The sequence below is a fragment of the Prionailurus bengalensis genome, chromosome A1 (genome assembly GCF_016509475.1).
Source record: "Prionailurus bengalensis isolate Pbe53 chromosome A1, Fcat_Pben_1.1_paternal_pri, whole genome shotgun sequence".
Taxonomy (NCBI): Eukaryota; Metazoa; Chordata; class Mammalia; order Carnivora; family Felidae; genus Prionailurus; species Prionailurus bengalensis.
In genome coordinates, this window is record NC_057343.1 from 84,376,690 (window position 1) to 84,402,596 (window position 25,907).

Sequence of the window (25,907 nt, forward strand, 5' to 3'; positions counted from 1 at the left end):
TATAAGGACAGGATGAGTTACAGATGAGAGCAATCTGCTCACATCTCTCTAATAGGATCTGTGTTTTGCCATTCATACAAATATCTTTTTAGAGTGCTGCTTTGATTGTTAATCACTTAGTTTCAAATCTTATGTGATGGAGAAAGTTAAGACTTTCTAGAAATTGAAAGGAAATGTGACTTTCCTTAGAATAAAAGAATGACATTACTTTAAGATAAACAAAAATAAACTTGTTTTTCTTTATTTCTTGAGTAAATCATGGTAAATCTATTGACCACTTGAAGACAAAACATATATTTTGACAAAAAAATATTTTTCAAAAATTTTTATAATATACTGCTTGTGCATTATTTAGTCAGAGTCTGTATCTAGCTAAATGTATAGTTTATTGTTGAATCATTGTTTCAGTGTAATAAAGTGTGTGCTCAATGATTTTTATCGATACATATTGTCTAATTATAATTTTGAAGAAGGCAAGTGCTGCCCTTATAAATCAGGTAAGTTAACGTTTCCTTTAGCATTTGAAATAATTACATCCTAGAGGTATTCATTCATTTCCAAGTCACAAAGATATTGATAGAACTAAGGTCTTCCTAACAAAATCACAAAAGTCACTTTTACTCCACATTCCTAAATCTAAGATAATGTAATCATATGTGATTAATATAAAACATTACAATATTTTCAATATACAATATATCATAGACCTAATTTGCTAATGTGCAAAATTATTAATATACACTTAAAAGAGGCTTGCATGTAAGCACATAGACTTACAAAACTAGTCATCAGTTAGATGCCAGGCAAAATGCCTGATGTTTTATCATTCCTAAAGCAAGATATTTTACAGTGTTTGTATCTATTTCCCATTCCCAGTCTATATTTATTTGAATACACTATAGTTAATAACACTGTTATACTGTAAACATAATGTCATATTTTACACATAATTATGTGGGACCATGAGACATTATTTTCAAAGATATTCTCCCATTATTTCACTTCCCAATGAACTAAGCTCTGTAGGGAAAGGCTTTATGTCAAAAAACACAGGAAACTAGAGAAACATCATGAAGGATAGTGCCCAGGAAGAGGAGACCAGGATCTTGAGGTGCACAGAGTGGTAACTTAAGAAAACAAATTTCAGGGGCGCCTGGGTGGCTCACTTGGTTGGGTGTCTGACTTGGGCTCAGGTCATGATCTCACGCTTTGTGGTTCCAGCCCCATGTTGGGCTCTGTGCTCACAGCTCAAAGCCTGGAGCCTGCTTCAGATTCTATGTCTCCTTCTAGCTCTCTGCCCCTCCCCCACTTATTTTCTGTCTCTCTGTCTCTCAAGAATGAATAAATGTAAAAAAAAAATAAAAAATAAAAAAAAATGTCCCCAAGACCAAAGTTCTGCCACAAGCTTATTATGACCCAATCTTGAATGACACTATTCTATTTCCATTGAGAGATGAACATTATACAATGATTTTTTTTCATTATCTCAAATCATGAAAGGCATAATAATGTAGGATTTGATATAAAATAGAAGATTTCATGTATATTATTGATAATAAAAGCAAAAATTCTCATTATGATTGCTTCACAAAGAGGAAACATTGCATGTGGACCATCAGGGTTTACAAAGGAAATCAACTCATTGATCCAGGAATTGCATATGTATGAGACCTTTCTCATCAAGCAAAAGAGGATATTTCTTCATTTGTCATTAGTGTCACCGTCACTTTTACAAAGACAGGAAATTAAAATTTATTTGCATGACTTTAGTCAACACCTTAAAAGTATTCTGAAGAAATTTTTATTCTATGGGAAATGAACAATAACTGAAAGATTAACCAAGAGATATGATTGCTGTCTTTTAGGCTGTTCATTGACAAAGGAAATTATTCAAGTGAAAAAATAAGTTTAAAATGAAGGTAAGACATGAGAATTAAAAAGAAAACTGAAAACGTAAGAATTAAGGAAGTTAATATGTAAAATAGAATAAACAGTCTATATCATTTTGGTGGCGATTCAAATTTCTTTAGAAAATCTGTGAAATGGCCCCAAGGGACACTTGAGATCCTTTGGGGTGGAGGTGAGCAGAACAGTACAGTCAGGAAAGCAATATGAAAAACACAAGAATGTCAACAGATTGGAGTACATTAAAAAGCTAAATATATGGGAAACATAATGGTCAGGTTGGTAATTATTACCAAAGGGACTAAATATTCACCTGGCCAAGTCAAACCAACCAAATTAGAATATAACATTGCTAATTTCTAAGTAGAAAATTTTCAATTTGATGGAGTTTTCTTTTCAATTTCTTTTTATGAGAATGTACTGTTTTAAAGTCCTAGCTGTAAGTGTACAGAGAAGTGAATGTTGACTGACAGATTATTTTAACAAAGCACCACATCCTTTGTTATATAACTTTTCCAATTTTTCAGTTTGAATAAACCATTTAAATTAAAACATGGAGCAGAAGAATGAAAACTCAACTGATTTTATCCTCCTGGGACTCTTTCCCTGGTTCAGTTATCCCTACCTCCTCATCCTCCTCCTCCTTTTTATTTACATTATTGCCTTTACTGGAAACTCCATACTAATCCTCCTCATCTGGCTGGACTCCTGCCTCCACACCCCCATGTACTTCCTGCTCAGTCAGCTGTCCCTCATTGACTTGGCTTACATCTCCAGCACAGTCCCCAAGGTGGTTACCAACTATTTCACAGAGAGGAAGAACATTTCCTATTTCGCCTGTGGCACTCAGCTCTTTTTCTTCCTCACCCTTGGTCTTGCTGAGTGCATCTTGCTGACCCTAATGGCCTATGACCGCTGTGTGGCTGTGTGTAACCCCCTGAGATACACAATTCTCATGAATCCCAAGGTCTGTAAGCAGATGGCTGCAGCAGCCTGGATTGGAGGGTCCCTTGCAGCCCTTATACACACCATCTACCCAATGAATTTCCCTATCTGTGGTTCCAGGGAAATTAATCATTACTTTTGTGAGATGCCTGCCATCCTGAGGTTGTCTTGTGTGGATATATCACTCTATGAAATGGTAAAATTTGTATCAACAATTGTGTTTCTCCTCGTCCCATTTTTTCTTATTCTGGTATCCTACACTCTCATCTTCCTCACTGTTCTGAAGATGAATTCTTGGAAAGGAAGTAACAAAGCACTTTCCACCTGCTTCTCCCACCTGACAGTAGTGAGTCTCTACTTTGGTCAAGCCATCTTCATTTACATGACACCCAGTTCTTCTCACACACCTGAACAAGATCAGATTGCAGCTGTACTTGGCACCATAGTGACCCCCATGCTAAATCCCCTCATCTACAGCTTAAGGAACAAAGAAGTGGTGGGGGCCCTGAGGAAGTGCATGGGAAGATGTGGCAATTGAGAAAATGCTATGTTTCCACAATGTCACTGTAAGAAAAGTTTCATACTCAATATTAAAAGTAGCTATTATCATTGGATTGTCATACTGGAAATGTAACATAATAAGGGATCAGAAAAGTATTAGGACTCAGGCATATTGTTATTTGTTTGTTGGTATAAAGTTGTTTCTAGTTCCATAGTCAAGGCTTTCTTAGAGTACAAACTTAATGTGTTATTTATGATTAACCTTTTGAGAAATTACGTGGGTTTTGACAATAACATCTGTGCAGAGATAATCTTTATCTTCTTGAGCAGCTTCAGTGTATCAGGACATGGTCTAAAACCAACTGTCATCCTAGAAATAACTCGTTGATTGATGTTTCTTATTTAAAAACCATCATCTCTGTGTTTTCTTTCATTCATATGTTCACTCTTAATGCTATTGACCAAATCTCCACTCTTCAAAAGATCAAGATCACTTTTTCCATAAAATCTTTGTACATGAAATTTTCATTCAGCAATCTCTTATTGGTAATAATATATTATTTCATATTTTATTGCATATAATTTATGCAAGTTGCATTATTTTGCTTTCTAAATTAAAGAATATATATATATATATCCATATGAGAATAGAAACAATGAGGTACATTCAGGAAATTTTTGCTGGATTTTATGTGAATTATTTTTTTTTAATTTTTCCTATTATTTTCACATTTTTTAATTTTTTGTTGGTATGTTAACATTAATAATTTTCAAGCTAATAGAATAGGTTAACTTTATAGCTTTATAATCCTATTCAGTGTACCTTCTTTTTGTAATTCTTTTTTTTCAATATATGAAATTTATTGTCAAATTGTTTTCCATACAACACCCAGTGCTCATCCTAAAAGGTGCCCTCCTCAATACCTATCACCCACATTCCCCTCCCTCCCATCCCCAATCAACCTTCAGTTTGTTCTCAGTTTTTAAGAGTCTCTTATGCTTTGGCTCTCTCCCACTCTAACCTCTTTTTTTTCCCCTTTCACCTTCCCCATGGGTTTCTGTTAAGTTTCTCAGGATCCACATAACAGTGAAAACATATGGTATCTGTCTTTCTCTGTATGGCTTATTTCACTTAGGATCACACTCTGTAGTTCCATCCACGTTGCTACAAAGGGTAATATTTCATTCTTTCTCATTGCCACATGGTACTCCATTGTGTATATAAACCACAATTTCTTTATCCATTCATCAGTTGGTGGACATTTAGGCTCTTTACATAATTTGGCTATTGTTGAAAGTGCTGCTATAAACATTGGGGTACAAGTGCCCCTATGCATCAGTACTCCTGTATCCCTTGGATAAATTCCTAGCAGTGCTATTGCTGGCTCATAGGGTAGGTCTATTTTTAATTTTCTAAGGAACCTCCACACTGTTTTCCAGAGTGGCTGCACCAGTTTGCATTCCCACCAACGGTGCAAGAGGGTTCCCATTTCTCCACATCCTTGCCAGCATCTATCATCTCCTGATTTGTTCATTTTGGCCTCTCTGACTGGCGTGAGGTGACATCTCAGTGTGGTTTTGATTTGTATTTCCCTGATAAGGAGCGACGTTGAGCATCTTTTCTTGCGCCTGTTGGCCATCCGGATGTCTTCTTTAGAGAAGTGTCTATTCATGTTTTCTGCCCATATTTTCACTGGGTTATTTGTTTTTCGGGTGTGGAGTTTGGTGAGCTCTTTATAGATTTTGGATACTAGCCCTTTGTCTGATATGTCATTTGCAAATATCTTTTCCCATTCCCTTGGTTGCCTTTTAGTTTTGTTGATTGTTTCCTATGCTGTGCAGAAGCTTTTTATCTTCATAAGGTCCCAGTAATTCATTTTTGCTTTTAATTCCCTTGCCTTTGGGGATGTGTCGAGTAAGAGATTGCTATGGCTGAGGTCAGAGAGGTCTTTTCCTGCTTTCTCCTCTAGGGTTTTGATGGTTTCCTGTCTCACATTTAGGTCCTTTATCCATTTTGAGTTTATTTTTGTGAATGGTGTGAGAAAGTGGTCTAGTTTCATTCTTCTGCATGTTGCTGTCCAGTTCTCCCAGCACCATTTGTTAAAGAGACTGTCTTTTTTCCATTGGATGTTCTTTCCTGCTTTGTCAAAGATGAGTTGGCCATACTTTTGTGGGTCTAGTTCTGGGGTTTCTATTCTATTCCATTGGTCTATGTGTCTGTTTTTGTGCCACTACCATGCTGTCTTGATGATGACAGCTTTGTAGTAGAGGCTAAAGTCTGGGATTGTGATGCCTCCTGCTTTGGTCTTCTTCTTCAAAATTCCTTTGGCTATTCGGGGCCTTTTGTGGTTCCATATGAATTTTAGGATTGCTTGTTCTAGTTTTGAGAAGAATGCTGGTGCAATTTTGATTGGGATTGCATTGAATGTGTAGATACCTTTGGGTAGTATTGACATTTTGACAATATTTATTCTTCCAATCCATGAGCAGGGAATGTCTTTCCATTTCTTTAAATCTTCTTCAATTTCCTTCATAAGCTTTCTATAGTTTTCAGCATACAGATCCTTTACATCTTTGGTTAGATTTATTCCTAGGTATTTTATGCTTCTTGGTGCAATTGTGAATGGGATCAGTTTCTTTATTTGTCTTTCTGTTGCTTCATTGTTAGTGTATAAGAATGCAACTGATTTCTGTACATTGATTTTGTATCCTGCAACTTTGCTGAATTCATGCATCAGTTCTAGCGGACTTTTGGTGGAGTCTATTGGATTTTCCATGTATAATATCATGTCATCTGCGAAAAGTGAAAGCTTGACCTCATCTTTGCCAATTTTGATGCCTTTGATTTCCTTTTGTTGTCTGATTGCTAATGCTAGCACTTCCAACACTATGTTAAACAACAGCGGTGAGAGTGGACATCCCTGTCTTGTTCCTGATCTCAGGGAGAAAGCTCTCAGTTTTTCCCCATTGAGGATGATGTTAGCTGTGGGCTTTTCATAAATGGCTTTTATGATCTTTAAGTATGTTCCTTCTATCCCGACTTTCTCAAGGGTTTTTATTAAGAAAGGGTGGTGGATTTTGTCAAAGGCCTTTTCTGCATTGATTGACAGGATCATATGGTTCTTATCTTTTCTTTTATTAATGTGATGTATCACGTTGATTGCTTTGCGAATGTTGAACCAGCCCTGTATCCCAGGAATGAATCCCACTTGGTCATGTTGAATAATTCTTTTCATATGCTGTTGAATTCGATTTGCTAGTATCTTATTGAGAATTTTTGCATCCATATTCATCAGGGATATTGGCCTGTAGTTCTCTTTTTTTACTGGGTCTCTGTCTGGTTTAGGAATCAAAGTAATACTGGCTTCACAGAATGAGTCTGGAAGTTTTCCTTCCCTTTCTATTTCGTGGAATAGCTTGAGAAGGATAGGTATTATGTCTGCTTTAAACGTCTGGTAGAACTCCCCTGGGAAGCCATCTGGTCCTGGACTCTTATTTGTTGGGAGATTTTTGATAACCGATTCAATTTCTTTGCTGGTTATGGGTCTGTTCAAGCTTTCTATTTCCTCCTGATTGAGTTTTGGAAAAGTGTGGGTGTTCAGGAATTTGTCCATTTCTTCCAGGTTGTCCAATTTGTTGGCATATAATTTTTCATAGTATTCCCTGATAATTGTTTGTATCTCTGAGGGATTGGTTGTAATAATTCCATTTTCATTCATGATTTTATCTATTTGGGTCCTCTCCCTTTTCTTTTTGAGAAGCCTGGCTAGAGGTTTATCAATTTTGTTTATTTTTTCAAAAAAACCAACTCTTGGTTTCATTGATCTGCTCTACAGATTTTTAGATTCTATATTGTTTATTTCTGCTCTCATCTTTATTATTTCTCTTCTTCTGTTGGGTTTAGGCTGTCTTTGCTGTTCTGCTTCTATTTCCTTTAGGTGTGCTGTTAGATTTTGTATTTGGGATTTTTCTCGTTTCTTTTTTTTTTAATTTTTTTTCAACGTTTATTTATTTTTGGGACAGAGAGAGACACAGCATGAACGGGGGAGGGGCAGAGAGAGAGGGAGACACAGAATCGGAAACAGGCTCCAGGCTCTGAGCCATCAGCCCAGAGCCCGACGCGGGGCTCAACTCCCGGACCGCGAGATGGTGACCTGGCTGAAGTCGGACGCTCAACCGACTGCGCCACCCAGGCGCCCCGGGATTTTTCTTGTTTCTTGAGATAGGCCTGGATTGCAATGTATTTTCCTCTCAGGACTGCCTTCGCTGCATCCCAAAGCATTTGGATTGTTGTATTTTCATTTTTGTTTGTTTCCATATATTTTTTAATTTCTTGTCTCATTGCCTGGTTGACCCACTCATTTGTTAGTAGGGTGTTCTTTAACCTCCATGCTTTTGGAGGTTTTCCAGACTTTTTCCTGTGGTTGATTTCAAGCTTCATAGCATTGTGGTCTGAAAGTAAGCATGGTATAATTTCAATTCTTGTAAACTTATGAAGGGCTGTTTTGTGACCCAGTATATGATCTATCTTGGAGAATGTTCCATGTGCACTCGAGAAGAAAGTATATTCTGTTGCTTTGGGATGCAGAGTTCTAAATAGATCTGTCAAGTCCATCTGATCCAATGTCTCATTCAGGGCCCTTGTTTCTTTATTGACCGTGTGTCTAGATGATCTATCCATTTCTGTAAGTGGGGTGTTAAAGTCCCCTGCAATTACCACATTCTTATCAATAAGGTTGCTTATGTTTATGAGTAATCGTTTTATATATTTGGGGGCTCCGGTATTCGGCACATAGACATTTATACTTGTTAGCTCTTCCTGATGGATAGACCCTGTAATTATTATATAATGCCCTTCTTCATCTCTTGTTACAGCCTTTAATTTAAAGTCTAGTTTGTCTGATATAAGTATGGCTACTCCAGCTTTCTTTTGGCTTCCAGTCGCATGATAAAGAGTTCCCCATCCCTTCACTCTCAATCTAAAGGTGTCCTCAGGTCTAAAATGAGTCTCTTGTAGACAGCAAATAGATGGGTCTTGTTTTTTTATCCATTCTGATACCCTATGTCTTTTGGTTGGTGCATTTAGTCCATTTACATTCAGTGTTATAGAAAGATACGGGTTTAGAGTCATTGCAATGTCTGCATGTTTTATGCTTGTAGCGATGTCTCTGGTACTTTGTTTTACAGGATCCCCCTTAGGATCTCCTGTAGGGCTGGTTTAGTGGTGGCGAATTCCTTCAGTTTTTGGTTGTTTGGGAAGACCTTTATCTCTCCTTCTATTCTAAATGACAGACTTGCGGGATAAAGGATTCTTGCCTGCATATTTTTTCTGTTCATCACATTGAAGATATCCTGCCATGCCTTTCTGGCCTGCCAAGTTTCAAAAGAGAGATCAGTCACGAGTCTTATAGGTCTCCATTTATATGTTAGGGCACGTTTATCCCTTGCTGCTTTCAGAATTTTCTCTTTTTCCTTGTATTTTGCCAGTTTCACTATGATATATCGTGCAGAAGATCAATTCAAGTTACGTCTAAAGGGAGTTCTCTGTGCTTCTTGGATTTCAATGCCTTTTTCCTTCCCCAGTTCAGGGAAGTTCTCAGCTATTATTTCTTCAAGTACCCCTTAAACACCTTTCCCTCTCTCTTCCCCCTCTGGGATACCAATTATGCGTATATTATTTCTTTTCAGTGTATCACTTAGTTCTCTAATTTTCCCCCCATACTCCTGGATTTTTTTTATCTCTCTTTTTCTCAGCTTCCTCTTTTTCCATAATTTTATCTTCTAGTTCGCCTATTCTCTCCTCTGCCTCTTCATTCCGAGTCGTGGTCATTTCCATTTTATTTTGCCTGTGATTTAAAGCATTTTTCAGCTCCTCCTGACTGTTCCTGAGTCCCTTGATCTCTGTAGCAAGAGAGTCTCTGCTGTCCTCTATACTGTTTTCAAGCCCAGCAATTAAATTTATGACTATTATTCTAAATTCACTTTCTGTTATACTTTTAAATCCTTTTTGATCAGCTCATTAGCTGTTGTTATTTCCTGGAGATTCTTTTGAGGGGAATTCTTCGGTTTGGTCATTTTGGATGGTCCCTGGAGTTGTGAGGACCTGCAGGGCACTTCCCCTATGCTGTGATGTATAACTGGAGTTGGTGGTCAGGGCCGCAGTCAGACCTGAAGATCTGGTCCCCCAGCCCACCGCTGTGGCCACAGTCAGACTGGTGTTTGCCTTCTCTTCCCCTCCACTAGGGGCGGGATTCACTGTGGGGTGGCGTGGCCCATCTGGGCTACTTGCACACTGCCAGGCTTGTGGTGCTGGGGATCTGGCATATTAGCTGGGGTGGGTAGGCAAGGTGCACGGGAGCAGGAGGGGTAGGCTTAGCTTGCTTCTCCCTAGGTGATGCACTTCAGGGGGGCCCTGTGACAGCGGGAGGGGGTCAGACCTGCTGCGGGAGGGGTGGCTCCACAGAAGCACAGCATTGGGTGTTTGTGCAGAGCAAGCAAGTTCCCTGGCAGGAACTGGTTCCCTTTGGGATTTTGGCTGGGGGATGGGCGAAGGAGATGGCGCTGGCAAGCACCTTTGTTCCCCGCCATATTGAGCTCTCTCATCCTGGGGTCAGCAACTCTCCTTCCCTTTGTCCTCCAGCCTTTCCGCTTTCTGAGCAGAGCTGTTAACTCATGACCTCCCAGATGCTAAGTCCCGCTTGCTGTTGGAACACACTCCGTCTGGCCCCTTTGCTTTTGCAAGCCAGACTCAGGGGCTCTGCTTGTCTGGCGGGCCACCCCTCCACCCTGGCTCCCTCCAGGCAGTCCCTGGAGTGCGCACCGCCTCATGACCCTTCCTACCCTCTTCCGTGGGCCTCTCATCTGCGCTTGGCTCTGGAGACTCCCTTCTGCTAATCCTCTGGCGGCTTTCTGGGTTATTTAGGCAGGTGTAGGTGGAATCTAAGTGATCAGCAGGACACGGGGTTAGCCCAGCGTCCTCCTATGCCGCCATCTTCTGAGGATCCCTTAATTCTTTTTTAAAATTTATGTATTTATTTTTGAGAGAGAGAGTGTGTGAAAATCAGCTTATCAAATATAAATAACATATTATGCTTGATATATAATTTTTCAAAAAATAAACAATAAGAGAGAAATGAAAAGCAAAAGATCCCTGCTTATCTCATTCCTTCCCTATTCCCAGAATTCATCTGATTCTGCGATTCACGTACATCATGAATAAAGTTGTGTATATGTTGCAAAAATGATGTTTGATGACAAATAAATAGTCCAGATTATATGCACAAGGTGAGGTGAGCTTCACTGTGTTAATAGTTTAATTTTAACTGCTTTAAACTAACAGACAGTTTTGGACAATAAATTATGTATATATATTTTTTAACGTTTTTTTATTTTTGAGACAGAGAGAGACAGAACATGAACTCAGGAGGGACAGAGAGAGAAGGAGACACAGAATCTGAAACAGGCTCCAGGCTCTGAGCTGTCAGCACAGATTGATTGATGTTTCTTATTTAAAAACCATCATCTCTGTGTTTTCTTTCATTCATATATTCACTCTTAATGCTATTGACCACATCTCCACTCTTCAAAAGCCCCCCCGATGTGGGGCTCAAACTCATGGACGGCAAGATCATGACCTGAGCCAAAGTTGGACGCTTAACCGACTGAGCCACCCAGGCACCTCTAAATTATATTTTTAAAAAGTAACAGATGATACACTTACAAATAATTCTAAAAAATATTAATTTAATATTCAAAAATATCAAGTTAGAAATTTATGGTGTTAATACTCTTTTACACTGAGTCCTAATAAACCTGAAAGCAACATATTCTCTCCAGCCCATAGAAAACACTTCATAGAAATCTACATATTACCTTAAAAAAAGCCAAAGAACTTTTAATTTCTGATATTGTAGTTTACAGATTTTGGATACCTATTTAATTGCTATTTATAAAATCTCATATTCTGATAAAATTCTCCTTCATTTTATCTTTTTTTCTATTTCTGTACATAAACATATTAAATGTTAGAATATTTTTAAGCTCTTATTTTCTTACTCCAGTAACTAGGTCACCTATAATTTTTTTCAAAGGTCTTTTTTTCTTTTGTTTTCAATTATATCTCACTCAGCATATGTAGAAATTTATGATTGAATGATTGACACTTTGTATCAATATATAGAGGACCATGTACATAAATAGGTAAAGAAAATACTAACAGACAAAAAGAAAGAAATTGATAGTAATATAGTAATAGTAGGGGACAATAACACCCCACATCAATGAATAGATCATCCAGATAGAAAATTAAGGAAACAGTGCCTTTCAATTACACACTAGACAAGTTGGAACAAACAAATATATAGAGAACATTGCCCTCACAAACAACAGAATGCACAATTTAATTTTATTTTGTTTTAATTCCATATAGATAATATACAGTGTTATATTAGTTTCAGGTGTAAAATATAGTGATTCAAGAATTCTATGGTACTCAGTGCTCATCAATATAAATACACTCTTTTTTTCCAATCTTTTATTTAAGTTCCTGTTAGTTAACATAACAGTGTAATATTAGTTTCAGGAGTATAATATGGTGATTAAATATTTCTGTACAACACCCAGTGTTCATAACAAGTGTACTCCTTACTCCCCATCACCTATTTAACACATCCACCCACTCACCTCCCTTCTGGGAGCCATCAGTTTGTTCTCTATACTTAAGATTCTCTTTCTTGGCTTGCCTCTGTCATCATTTTCCCATTGGCTCATTTGTTTTGTTTCTTAAATTGCATATTGAGTGAAATAGCCTGATACTTGTCTTTCTCTGACTGACTTATATTGCTTAGAATAATACTCTCTAGCTCCTTCTGTGTCATTGTGAATGGCAAGATTTTGTTCTTTTTTAAGGTTGAGTTGTATTTCACTTCTTCATTATCTATTCATCAATTGATGCTCACTTGAACTGTTTCCATAATTTTTCTGTTGTAGAAAAGGCTGCTATAAGCATGTATCCCTTGGAATTAGTACTTTGTATTCTATGGGTAAATACTTAGTAGTGCAATTGCTTGATCATGGAGTAGTTCTATTTTTAACCTTTAGAAGAACCTCCACACAGTTTTCCATACTGGCTGCAACACTTTGCATTCCCACCAACAGTGAAAGAGCATTCCCTTTCTCTACATTGTCATTAACACTTGTTTTTTCCTATGTTGTTTATTTTAGCCACTCTGATAGATATGAGGTGAAATGATGTAGTTTTGACTTGTATTTTCCCCATGACCGGTGACGTTGAGCATCTTCAGTGTCTGTTGGCCATCTGAATGTCTTCTTTGGAAATATGTCTATTCATGACTTCTGCCCATTTTTAATTGGATTATTCATTTTTATGTATTAAATTTTGTAAGTTTTTAAATATATTTTGGATACTAACATTTTATCATATATGTTATTTGAAAATATATTCTCTCATTTCACAGGTTGCCTTTTAGTTCTGTTGACTGTTTCTTTTGCTGTAAACAAGCTTTTTATTTTCTGGATGTACAAGTAGTTTATTTTTGCTATTGTTTCCCTTGCCTCAGGAGACATATCGAGAAAGACATTGCTACAGCCAATGTCAAAGAATTTACAGCCTGTATTATTCTCTAATATTTTTATGGTTTCAGGACTTACATTTAAGTCTGTAATCTATTTTGAATTTATTCTTGCGTATGGTGTAAGAAAATGGTCCAGTTACACTTTTTTGCATGTTCTGTCCAGTTTTTACCATCACCACTTGTTGAAGAGACTGTCTTTTTACCTTCAGATATTCTTTTCTGCTTTTTCAAAGATTCATTGACCATATAATTATGGGTTCATTTTTGGGTTGTCTATTCTGTTTCATTGATCAACATGTCTATTTGTGTGCCAGTGCCATACTGTTCTGTTGACTATAGCTTTGCAATATGACTTGAAGTTCAGAATTGTAATGCCTCCAGTTTTTCTTTTCTTATTCAAGATTGCTTTGGCTATTTATAGTCTTTTGTAGTTTCATACAAATTTAGAGTAGTTTCTTCTAGGTTTGTGAAAAATGATGCTGGTATTTTGGTAAGGATTGCATTAAGTGTGTAGATTCCTTAGGGTAATATTTTAACAACATTTGGGTATCATTTTAACAATATTTGTTCATCCAATCCATGAGTATGAAACGTCCTTCCATTTCTTCGTGTCATCTTCAGTATCTTTCATCAGTGTTTTTATAGTTTTCAGGGTACATGTCTTTCATCTCTTGAGTGGATTAATTTTTTTAAGATTGCATTTTTAAGTGATCTCACCCAAAAAGTAGCACAAAACTCACAACCCTAAGATCAAAAGGTGTATACTGTACCAACTGAACCAGCCAGGTTCCCTGGTTAGGTTTATTACTAGGTATCTTATTATTTTAGGTGTGATTGTAAGTGGAATAGTTTTCTTAATTTCTCTTTTTGCTGCTTCATTATTGGAGTATAAAATGCAACAGATTTCTGTATTCTGATTTTGTATTCTATAATTGTACTGAATTTGTGTATCGGTTCTGGCAATTACTTGGTGGAGACTTCGAGTTTTCTATGTAGAGCATCATGTCATCTGCAGGTAGTCAAAATTTGACTTCTTCCTTGTCAAGTTGGATGCCTTTTTTTTTTCTTTTTGTTGTCTTATTGCTGTGGCTAAGGATTTTGAGAACTGCGTTAAAATTAAAGTGGTGACAGTGGACATCCCTGTCTTCTTCCTGAACACAGAGGAAAAGCTTTCAGTTGTTCTCCATTGAGGATGATATTAACTGAGTGTGTTTTATATATGACATTTATTATATTTAGGTATGCTCCCTCTAAACCTACTTTTGAAGGTTTATTTTTTGTTTTGTTTTGTTTTTTTATTTTATTTTGTTTTTTATCATGGATGGATGTTTTACTTTGTCAAATGCTTCATTTTCATCTATTGAAAGGATCATATGGTTATCCTTTTTTTATTAATGTGTGAAAAAGTATTTGCAAATGGCATATTTGATATAATGTTAGTATCCAAAATATATAAAGAACTTATAAAACTCAACATCCAAAAAATGAATAATCCATTTAAAAATGGACAGAAGACATGAAAGTCATTTTTCCAAAGAATATATACAGATGGCCAATGGACATATGAAAGGATGCAAAACATCACTGATCATCAGAGAAATGCAAATAAAAACTACAATCTTGTATCACCTTACATTTTTCAGAATGGCTAAAATCAACAACACAAGAAACAACAGTTTTTGGTGAGGATGTGGGGAAAGGGGAACTCTCTTGCACTGTTGGTTGAAATGCAAAGTGGTGAAGCCACTATGGAAAATGGTATGAAGTTTCCTCAAAGGGTTAAAGATAGAAGTACCCTACAATCCAGCAATTGCACTCCTAGGTATTTACCCATCGAATATAAAGTACTAATTCGAAGGGATACATGCACCCCAATGTTCACAGCAGCATTATTTATAATAGCCATGTTATGGAAACACCCCAAGTGTCTATCAATTTCTGAATGTATATATATATATATACACACATACACATATATATATTCAGTAATATATATATATTCAGTAATATATTCGGTTATATATATAATGTATATGTGTATATATATATATATACATTATATATATACGGTAATAAAAATATATTCCAGTCATTAAAAAAATGAAATCTTGTACTTTGCAATGACATGGATAGAGCTAGAGAATATTATGATAAGCAAAAAAAGTCAGTCAGAGAAAATCAAATATCATATGATTTCACTCACATGTGGAATTTAGGAAAGAAAACAAATGAGACAAGAGAAATAAGAGAGGCAAACCAAGAAATAGAGACTCTATAAGAACGAATGCTGAATACCAGAAGGGAGATTAGTGAGCAGATGGGTTACATAGGTGATGGGAAGGTGCACGCTTGTTGTGATGAGCACCAGGTTTTATATGGAAGTATTGCACACTTGAAACTAATATTTCACTGTATGTTAACTAACTGGAATTTAAATATAAATTAATTTAAATAAAAATTTGAAAAAAATGTTACAGAAAAGAAAAACTTATAAGAAAGACAATTCTGTATCTGCATCTACTGTATTGCTTAAGACCACAATTTAAGCTGATATGAAAAGTAAACTGAAAGGCAGCTTTGAATAGATGTTAAGATAATAAAGGCATCTTCAAAATGAATTTAACTCTTCTGTTTGCTATACATTTTTTTGTAATTTACATTTTTTTTAAAAAAGGGGATATTTTAGTAAATGTTTATTAAGGCAGTAAAACCCTTGAGGTTTATAATTACTACTTAGACATAATGAAAGATGTTTTGTGGAAAATATTTGCTCAAAATATGTCTTTTATGCATAAATGTACACATCACTATTTCCTCTTCCTGTTTATACTTTCCAAAAAACTATAAAAAATCAGAGTATCTTTAATTTAAAATTTTCATTATGATCTATTATTTTCCTTTTGTGAAAGTATTACAAAATATTATAAAGAAATTATATGGTTCATTTTTTACAATTTTAAACTATGTGTAAATCAGGTCTTTGTTTATACTTTGGTATTTGCAAGCAGGAAAATGCAAATTTAAGAAAAAATGAATCAACAGTTCATTCCCATTATTGGTTAGAATATGGGGAAATAAATCCTATGCCGCAAGTAGGAGTGGAAATTGGTAATGCAATTTAGAAAGCAATTTAACAATAGGGCACCTGGGTGGTTCGGTCAGTTAAACATCCAACTTCAGTTCAGGTCATGATCTCGTGGTTTGCGGGCTTAAACCCCGTGTTGGGCTCTGTGCTGACAGCTTCAGATTCTGTCTCCTTCTCTTTCTCTGTCCCTCCCCCGCTCACTCTCTGTCTGTCTCTCTCTCTGAAAAATAAATAAACATTAAAAATTTTTTAAATAAAGAAAAAGAAAACAATTTGACATTATGTAAGTAAAACGTGTGAGAAGCAAAAAAGAGACACTTGCTCTAGGTAATGCACATTAAGTTTTCTCTTATAAGGGGAAATTAATCCATAGATTGTTACCAAGCAAGGGCAGTCTAAGTTTATTAAATAAAAATAATATGAAGGTGATACTAACAAGAGAATAAAAATCACATTTTAAAAGGAGTAAAATTAGGTATTTTGAACATGGGCTAAAACTACCATAAACTTTTGGCAAGGAATTGAGGGTTTTTTCAAAAGGAAACTTTGATTTAACCAGAAACGTACAAACTTGTAAAACACACTAAAGATTTATAATTTGAACAAGTACATCTTGATAAAAATTTAAATGGAGAAGCTTTTTTAGAGCCTTCACATTTAACCTGATGTTGTTTTCAGAATTATGATAATTACTAAAAAGGCAACATAACTTATTAAGCATCACAGGAAAATTTCTCCACTAATATGTATGTTTGCAACTTTGAACAGGCATTTCTATCATTGCCTAGAGAAGGGCTTGACGGACAACCAGTGGTAATTTTGGTTTTTAAAATGTCAGCTTAAGAGTGAACTTAAATATTAATAAAGTTTTTTGGACAACATATTGTCTCTATTAAGTCACTAAAATTTCTCAATTTTAACTGGGATGTCTACAGAAAGTAAAAATTAACTTTATCTCTAGAATATACTTATAAAACAAACAATGTCAAAGATATCTCTGCTAAAAGTATAGCTATAACTCCCTAAACCATTGTCTACTAGACAGGCTTTGGATGGAGACTTACATTTAATCACTCACATACTACTTGGTGACAAATAGAATGAGTTGTAGATTTTTTTAAGATGCATCTATAACAAAGTGTTTAGAAGTTATGGTATATCTCGTTAATAGTAAGCTTCATTTTAATCATTCTTAAAATATCATCACTCAAAATTAATAGTCTAAAGTACCATCCAGCATTTGAACAGCCATTTAAAAAAAAAACAAACAAAAAAAACCAAAAACAAACATGGGGTTTGCCTTCATAAGGAAAAAAAAAAAGGTACCTGGATTTAGATTTAGGGCAGATTACCAGTTCTTTCGAAGTTAGAAGGAAAATAATGGAATTTCAAAATTATAATGTAGCCAGATAATACGTGTTTAGTATTAAGTAGAAAGTCCATTAGTCCAGGAAAGTTAAAAGTAAAAAAAAAAAAAAAAAAGCTTAAATATGAACATATCCAAGAAGTATTTGCACATTTTTAACCTTTCACTTAATGACAATATAGTACATTGTATTTCAACATCAAACCAGGGATTTCAGAAATTATGTTAAAGAACACCTATCACACTTTTAAGGGAGATGACAGGATAAGAGGATCATAAGCATCCCTTGTCCCGTGGATGCATTGGATAACACCCACATTAGAAAATGACTCAAAGACTGGCAGAAAAAGCTCTCCACAGTTAATCATAGGATGCCACATCAAAAATAGTAGGGAGATTGAAGATGTAGTTGGGAAAAAACCTAACCTGTGAGACTAACCACAAAAAGAAGGGAAACCACAATCATGAAGAATGATGAGGAACAGACCCCATACCAGTCACCCCAGACATGGGGGACCTGCACTGCGAAGAGGAAAGAGGAGTCTTCATAACATTTGGTTTTGAAAACCACAAGAGCTTAATATCACCAGTTTTGACAGTCAGTGGGTCTTAACACTGAGAACCTACAGACTTGGCTGTGGGGGAGCAAGAAGGTGACAGGAAACAGTTCCTACCCTTAAAGAGACAGTACACACACAAAAATAATCTTCAGGAGATGCAGCATAGAAGCAGCAGTTTGAAAAGCACATGAGGTATATAGGAGAATTTATTTAGTAATCTCAGAATATGCACTGGAAAGGCAGAGATCTTTAGGAGGCTTCCCCAGTAGCAAAAGAGCTGGTGACACTATTGCTTTTTCCTGCCTCCCAGCCAGAATATCCAGACACATGTGACTCCAGCATGAACATTCACCAACTAGTGTGCTAACACAATGCACCTTGACTCCACATTCCCCTGCAGACTGCCACATCCAACCTGCCCTATTCAAAAGTTCTTCCAAAGAAGCTCCAGGTCCCATCATGCAAGCAGCCTGGCACATACATTGTGAATACCATGTGTCTTGCCTCCAAATTCTCTTATGGACAAGACTATCCAACACACTCACCTGAAAGGATTCTATTTAAGCAGCATCACGAGCATCTCATTGTACAAAGAGCTGTAGGAGTGGCCAACACTGCTCTAAAATGACTCTTTTCCCTAACATAAAAATGGACATATAGAGGGCCCATAGATAAGTCCATAATTATATATCCAATTAATCCATAACAAAAAACAAAAAACAAAAAAGAAAGAAAGAAAGAAAGAATACACCAGGGAAAAAGACAGTCTCTTCACCAAATGGTGTTGGGAAAATTGAAAAGTTATATGAAAAGAATGAAACTGGGCCCCTTTTTACACCACACAGAATTAAGTGAAAATGCACTTGTGATAAGCACTGGGTGATGTATGGAATTGTTGAATCACTATAGTGTACACTTGAAACTAATACAATACTGAATATTAACTATACTGGAAATAAAATAAAATAAAATAAAATAAAATAAATAATATATTAGATAAAAACAAAACATAATGTGTTAGCATTTACCTTGAATTTACTAGATTCAATTTTTCTACCATCAGAGGGAATAATAAGGCCTAGAAAAAAAAGTGACCAGTTACAGAAAATAAAGTTATAATTCAGACATACAAAAAAATCAAAATGAATTGAAGACCTAAATTTGGGACCAGAAACCATAAAATTCTTATAAGAAAACATAGGCAATAATCTCTTTGACATGAACCATAGAAACATCTTTCTAAATATGTCTCATCAGTCAAGGACAACAAAAGCAAAATTAAACTATTGGGATAAAATAGTTAGAAAATACCAAATAAGATTAAAAGTTTTTGCACACAAAAAGAAGCCATCAACAAAAGCAAAAGAGAACGCAATGAATGGGAGAAGATATTTGCAAATGATTGCAAATATATAACTTACTCATATGTAGATTTAAGAAACAAAAATAAACAACAAAATAAAGAGACAAACAAACAAACCAAAAAACAGCATCTTAAATATAGAGGAGAAAGTAGGGGTTACCAGAGGCAAAATGTATGGAGGATGGCTGAAATAGGTGAAAGGGATTAAGAATACACTTACAGTGATGAGCCCTGAGTAATGTGTAGAATTGTTGAATAATGATATTACACACCTGAGACTAATATAACAGTGTGTTAACTTAAAATTTTTTAAATAATTTAAATTTAACTTAAATAAATACATTTTTTTAAAGAAGACAGGTTCAAGAAGATGGCAGTGGAATAGGAGGACTCTAAGGTCATCTCTTTCCATGAACACAAGATAACTACCAAGTCATTATAAATATCCCAGAAATCAACCTGAAGAATGATAGAACAAACCCCACAACTAAAGGTAAAGAAGCCACATCAAGAGCGTGAGAAATGCAGAGACATGATTTAGGGGAGAAAGGAATCACAGGTGGGAGGGAGCCAAGATTGCGGAGAAAGGCAAAAGAGAGGGGGGCACACAGGGGAATACACAAGGAAAAAGAAAAGGACTGATTTTAATGAGTTTTGTTTCCAGTGGGGTTTAACCTGGAGTGTTGTTTTGTTTTGTTTTAATGAATGTAATTGTTGTCAAATTGACTTATATACAATACTCAGTGATCATGCCAACAAGTGCCCTCCTCAATGCCCATCACCCATTTTCCCTCTCCTTGACCCCTCCCCCACCCACCCTTAGTTTCTTCTCTGTACTTAATAGTCTCTCGTGGTTTGCCTCTCTCCCTCTCTGTTTGTATCTATTTTTCCCCTTCCCTTCCCCCATGGTCTTCTGTTCAGTTTCTCAAGATGCACGTATAAGTGAAAACATATGATATCTGTTCTTCTCTGAATGATTTATCTCACTCAGCATAATATCTTTCAGTTCCATCCACATTGCTGAAAAGGGCATGAATTCATTCTTTCTCATTGCTAAGTAGTAGTCCATGGAATATATAAACCACATTCTCTTATCCATTCATCAGTTGATGGATATTTAGGCTTTTTCCATAATTTGGCTATTGTTGAAAGTGTTGCTAAAAATCTTCTGTAGTGCAAAGGAAACAATCAACAAAACTAAAAGGCAACTGACAGAATGGGAAAAGATATTTGCAAACGACATATCAGATAAAAGGATAATATCCAAAACATATAGCCTGGAGTTTTAAAGATCAAGGAGATTGGCTGAGATAGAGCCATGGGTTCACTGCCCCATTCCTGGAAAAAAGACAGGCAAACAATATGTGGGAACACAGAATGTAAACAGTGATCTGGAAAATGCCTGGAGTGCACAGTGGGGAGGTTATTTGCTCGTCACAGAGCTGAACATTGAGAGGCAGTGTTCACAGACATTTCTTCAGGGACAAAGAAGCTGGCTGGCTCCATTTCCCTCCCCATCCCTCAGCATAAACACAGGCCCACCTTCATAAGTTCAGCGCTGACATAGGCTATCTATCTTGCTTACACCAAGACCCACACCCCTGTGTTCTGATGCAACTGCCTTTCTATGTCAATTTTGCCTTAGTCCCAGTGCAGTGGGCCCCTCCCCTAGAACACCAGGAGAAATTCTTGCCCCCACCACATTTCCCCACCAGAGTATTCTGTAGGGTTTCAAGTCTGGTGATAGCAGTATCAGGTATAATTTAACAAGCAGACAAGAACATAAAACACACTGCATTCTGACCAAGGACCAAACACTGCCCATTGTGGGCAAAGAGAGCTTCTGTAGATGACTGGCCCAAAGGAAAGAGCAGCCAAATACAACAGTATAGTGCATGAAACATACACCAAAGATACTCCCTGAAATGTAAGGTCCTGGACAGTATATAACCTCTTCTTCATAAAGCCCTCACTCTCAGGAACAAGAAATATAACAGGCTTTGCTAACATAGAGAAGAAGGCAGACACTTAGGCAAAATGCTAGGACATAAGAATTTATCCCAAATGAAAGAACAAGATAAAGTCTGGGCCAAAGATCTAAATGAAACAAATATAAGTAGGATGCCTGATACAGAATTTAAAGCACAATCATAAGGATACTAGATGGGCTGAAAAAAAAAAAAGGAAGACATCATGGAGAACTTTACCTGAGAGATCAAACAGTTAAAAAAGAAGCAGTCAGGAATGGGCAATGCAAACTGAGATTGGAAGCAGACCTAATGCAATGAGCAGCAGGATTGAAGAAGCAGAGGGATGAATAAGTAATGTACAAGACACAATATGGAAAATAATGAAGCTGAACAAAAAAGAGAAAGAAGAATAATGAAACATGTGACCAGACTGAGGGAACTCAGTGATTCCATCTAACATAATAACACTTTTATAGGAGTCCAGAAGAAGAAGAAAAAAGGGGGACAGAAAATTTACTTAAGGAAATATAACTGAAAACCTCCCTAATGTGGGAAAGGAAGCAGACATACAGATCCAAGGTACACAGAGAACTGCCATTAACATCAACAAAAGAAGGCAAACACCAAGACATATTGTAATTGAATTTGCAAAATATAGTGGTACAGAAGAATTCTTAAAAACAGCAACACAAAAGAAGTCCTTAACTTACAAGGGGAGACCCATAAGGCTACCTGAAGAGTTCTCAACAGAAACTTTGCAAGCCAGAAGGAAGTGACATGATATATTCAACTTGGAGAAATCTCCACACAAAATGTTCTATCCAGCAAGACCATCATTCAGAATAGAAGGAAAAATAAAACTTTCCCAGAAAAACAAAAACTAAAGGAGTGTATGACCAATAAATGAGCCCTATAAGAAATATTAAAGTAGACTCTTTGAATGGAAACAAAAGACCAAAAGTGACAAAGACGACAAAAGAACAGAGAAAATCTCCAGAAACAATGACAAAATAAGTAATAAGATACAAAAAAAAAACAATGTTTATCCATAATTATTCCAAACATGAATGGAATGAACACTCCAATCTAAGACATAGGATAAAGTCAAAGTGGATAAAACAACAAAACCCACCTATATACAGCCTAAAAAAACCTCATTTTAGATGTAAAATCACCTGCAGATTTAAGGGGAAGGGATGGAGAAACATGGGATTCAAAAGAAATCCAAAGTAGCAATACTTATAGCTTAAAAAGTAGATATTAAACCAAAGACTGTAGGGGTTCATGGATGCCTCAGTCAGTTAAGCGTCTGACTTCAGTACAAGTTATGATGTCATGGTTCATGAGTTTGAACCCCACATTGGGCTCTGCACTATCAGTGTGGAGTCTGCTTGGGATTCTCTCTCTCCCTCTCTCTCTGACCCTCCCCAACTCGTGCTGTCTCTCATTCTAAATACATACATACATACATACATACATACACAAACAAACCAAACTGTAAAAAGAGATGAAGAAGGGCACTTATCATATTAAAGGGAACTATCAAAGAAGATCTACATATTTATGCCCCCCACCATGAAAACACCCAAATACATAAAATTATTAACAGCAAAGATTAAGAAAAAATCATTCCTAATAATACAATAATTGTAGGGGACTTCAACACCCTATTACATCAATGGAAAGATCATCTAACAGGAAATCAACCAAGAAACAATGGCTTTGAGAATCATTCACCATGATCAAGTGGGATTTAGTTTTGTGCTGAAAGGGTGGTTAAATGTTCATAAAACAATCAACTCAATACCCCACATTAATAAAAGAAAGGATAAGAACCATACGATCCTTTCAACAGATGCAGAAAAAGCATATGGCAAAGCACAGCATCCATTCATAATAAAAACCCTCAACATAGTAGGGATACAGGGAACATACTTCAACATAATAAAGGCCATATGTGAAAAACCCACAGCTACTATCATCCTCAATGGGGAACAACTGAATGCTTTTTGTTTATGATCAGGAATAACACAGAGATGTCCACCCTCACCACTGCTATTTAACAGATCTCGAAGTTCTAACCACAGCAATCCCACAACAAAATGAAATAAACGGCATCCAAATCAGAAAGGAAGAAGTCAAACTTTCATTATTTGTAGATAACATGATACTCTATATAGAAAATCTGAAAGACTCCACCAAAAATTTATGAGAACGGATACATGAATTCAGTACAGTCACATGATATAATCATCAACATATAGAAATCCGTTGCATTTCTATACACCAATAATGTATACTTAAAAAAAGCAGAAAGAGAAATCAAGGTATGAATCCCATTTACAACTGCACAAAAAAACAATAAGATGCCTGAGAACAAACCTGACCAAATAGGCACAAGATTTGTTCTCTGAAAACTATAGGATACTTATGAAAAAAATTGAAGAGAAAACAAATAAATGGAAAGACATTCCATGCTCATAGATTGGTGGAACAAATATTACTAAAATGCCTCTATTACCAAAAGCAACCTCCACAGTTAATACATTCCACATCAAAATGCCAACATTTTTCACAGAGCTACAACAAGCAATCCTAAAATCTGTATGGAACCACAAAAGACCCCAAATAAACAAAGCAATCTTCAAAAAGAAAGTCAAAGCTGGAAGAATCACAATTGCGGAGTTGAAGTTATATTATAAAGCTATAATGATTAAGACAGTATGTACTGGCACAAAAATACACACGTATATCAATGGAACAGAATGGAAATACCAGAATTGAAACCATAACTATATGGGCGATTAGTCTTCAACAAAGCAGGAAATAATATCCAATAGAAAAATACAATGTCTTTGGGGTGCCTGGGTGGCTCAGTCGGTTAAGCATCTGACTTCTGCTCAAGTCATGATCTCACGGTCTGTGAGTTCGAGCCCCACGTCAGGCTCTGTGCTGACTGCTCAGAGCCTAGAGCCTGTTTCAGATTCTGTGTCTCCCTCTCTTCTGACCCTCCCCCGTTTATGCTCTGTCTCTCTCTGTCTCAAAAATAAATAAACGTTAAAAAAAATTAAAAAAAAAGAAAAAGACAGTGTCTTTAACAAATGGTGTTGGGAAAACTGCAACATGCAACACAATGAAGCTGCAAACAATGCAAAACAATGAAAGCTGGGTCACATTCTTACACCACACACAAATATAAATTCAAATGGATTAAATACCTAAATGTATAACAGGAAACCATCTAAATCCTCAAGAAGAACACAGGCAGTGACGACATTAGCTGTAGCAACTTCTTTCTAGATATGTTTCCTGAAGCAAAGGAAACAAAAGCATAAATGAACTATCACAACTTCATCAAGATAAAAAAATCTTCTGCACAGTGAAGAAAACAATCAACCAAACTAAAGGGTACCCTATGGAATGGGAGAAGATATTTACAAATGGCATATTTGATAATGGGCTAGTATTCAAAATATATAAAGAACTTATAAAACTCAAATTCCAAAAAACAAATAATACCATTAAAAAAGTTCATGAATAGGCATGTTTCCAAAGAACATACAGATGGCTTCTAGACACATGAAAAGATGCTCAACATCATTCATCATCAGGGATAGAAATATCAAAACTACAATGAGATATTACCTCACACTTGTGAGATTGTGGTTTATATACACAATGGAATACTACGTGGCAATGAGAAATAATGAAATATGGCCTTTTGTAGCAACGTGGATGGAACTGGAGAGTGTGATGCTACGTGAAATAAGTCATACAGAGAAAGACAGATGTCATATGTTTTCACTCTTATGAGGATCCTGAGAAACTTAACAGAAGACCATGGGGGAGGGGAAGGAAAAAAAGGTTAGAGAGGGAGGGAGCCCATACATAAGAGACTCTTAAAAACTGAGAACAAACTGAGGTTTGATGGGGGGTGGGAGGGGGGAGGGTGGGTGATGGATATTGAAGAGGGCACCTGTTGGAATGAGCACTGGGTGTTGTATGGAAACCAATTTGACAATAAGTTTCATATTTAAAAAAAACAAACAAACAATTATAAGAGAATAATATGAAAAACTATATTCCAACATATTGAACAACCTGGAAGAAATGGGTAAATGCTTAGCAACATATAAACTACCAAAGTTTAAAGAGAAAGACAAAGAAAACTTGAACACAACTATACACAGTCAAGAAATTGAACCAGTAATTTGAAATCTAACAAACAAAAGTCCACGGCCAGATGGCTTCACATGTAAACTCTTCCAAACTCTTCTTAAAGAAGAGTTAATATCCACTTTTCTCAAACTATATCAAAAAGTAGAAAATACAGGAACACTTCCAAACCCATCCCATAAGGCCTGCATTACCATAATACCAAAACCAGATGAAGACAACATTTAAAAGACAACTATAGTCCCATATCCCTAATGCACATGGATGCAAAAATTCTCAAGAAAAAAAAAATAGCAAACTTAATCCAACAGTACATTAAAAGAATCACTCACCTCAATCAGCTGGGATTTGTTCCTTGGCTGCAAGGATAGTTAAGTATTCACAAATCAACCAGTGTGATACACATTAATAAAAGGAAGGATAAGAACCTTATAATCATTTCA

At 36.1% G+C, this 25,907-nt stretch overlaps 1 protein-coding gene across 1 annotated transcript; it reads left to right on the forward strand.

Annotated features, from left to right (window-relative positions):
* Positions 1-2,458: 2,458 nt before the first annotated feature.
* On the forward strand, positions 2,459-3,388 carry LOC122478929 (olfactory receptor 2T2-like). Its single transcript, XM_043572745.1, has one exon. The coding sequence runs from the start codon at positions 2,459-2,461 to the stop codon at positions 3,386-3,388; it is 930 nt and encodes a 309-aa protein (XP_043428680.1).
* The last annotated feature ends 22,519 nt before the right edge of the window (positions 3,389-25,907 follow it).

What these genes read in the sequence shown, in the direction of transcription:
- LOC122478929 (XM_043572745.1), top strand. Translation starts at nt 2,459, where the DNA reads ATGGAGCAGAAGAATGAAAACTCAACTGATTTTATCCTCCTGGGACTC.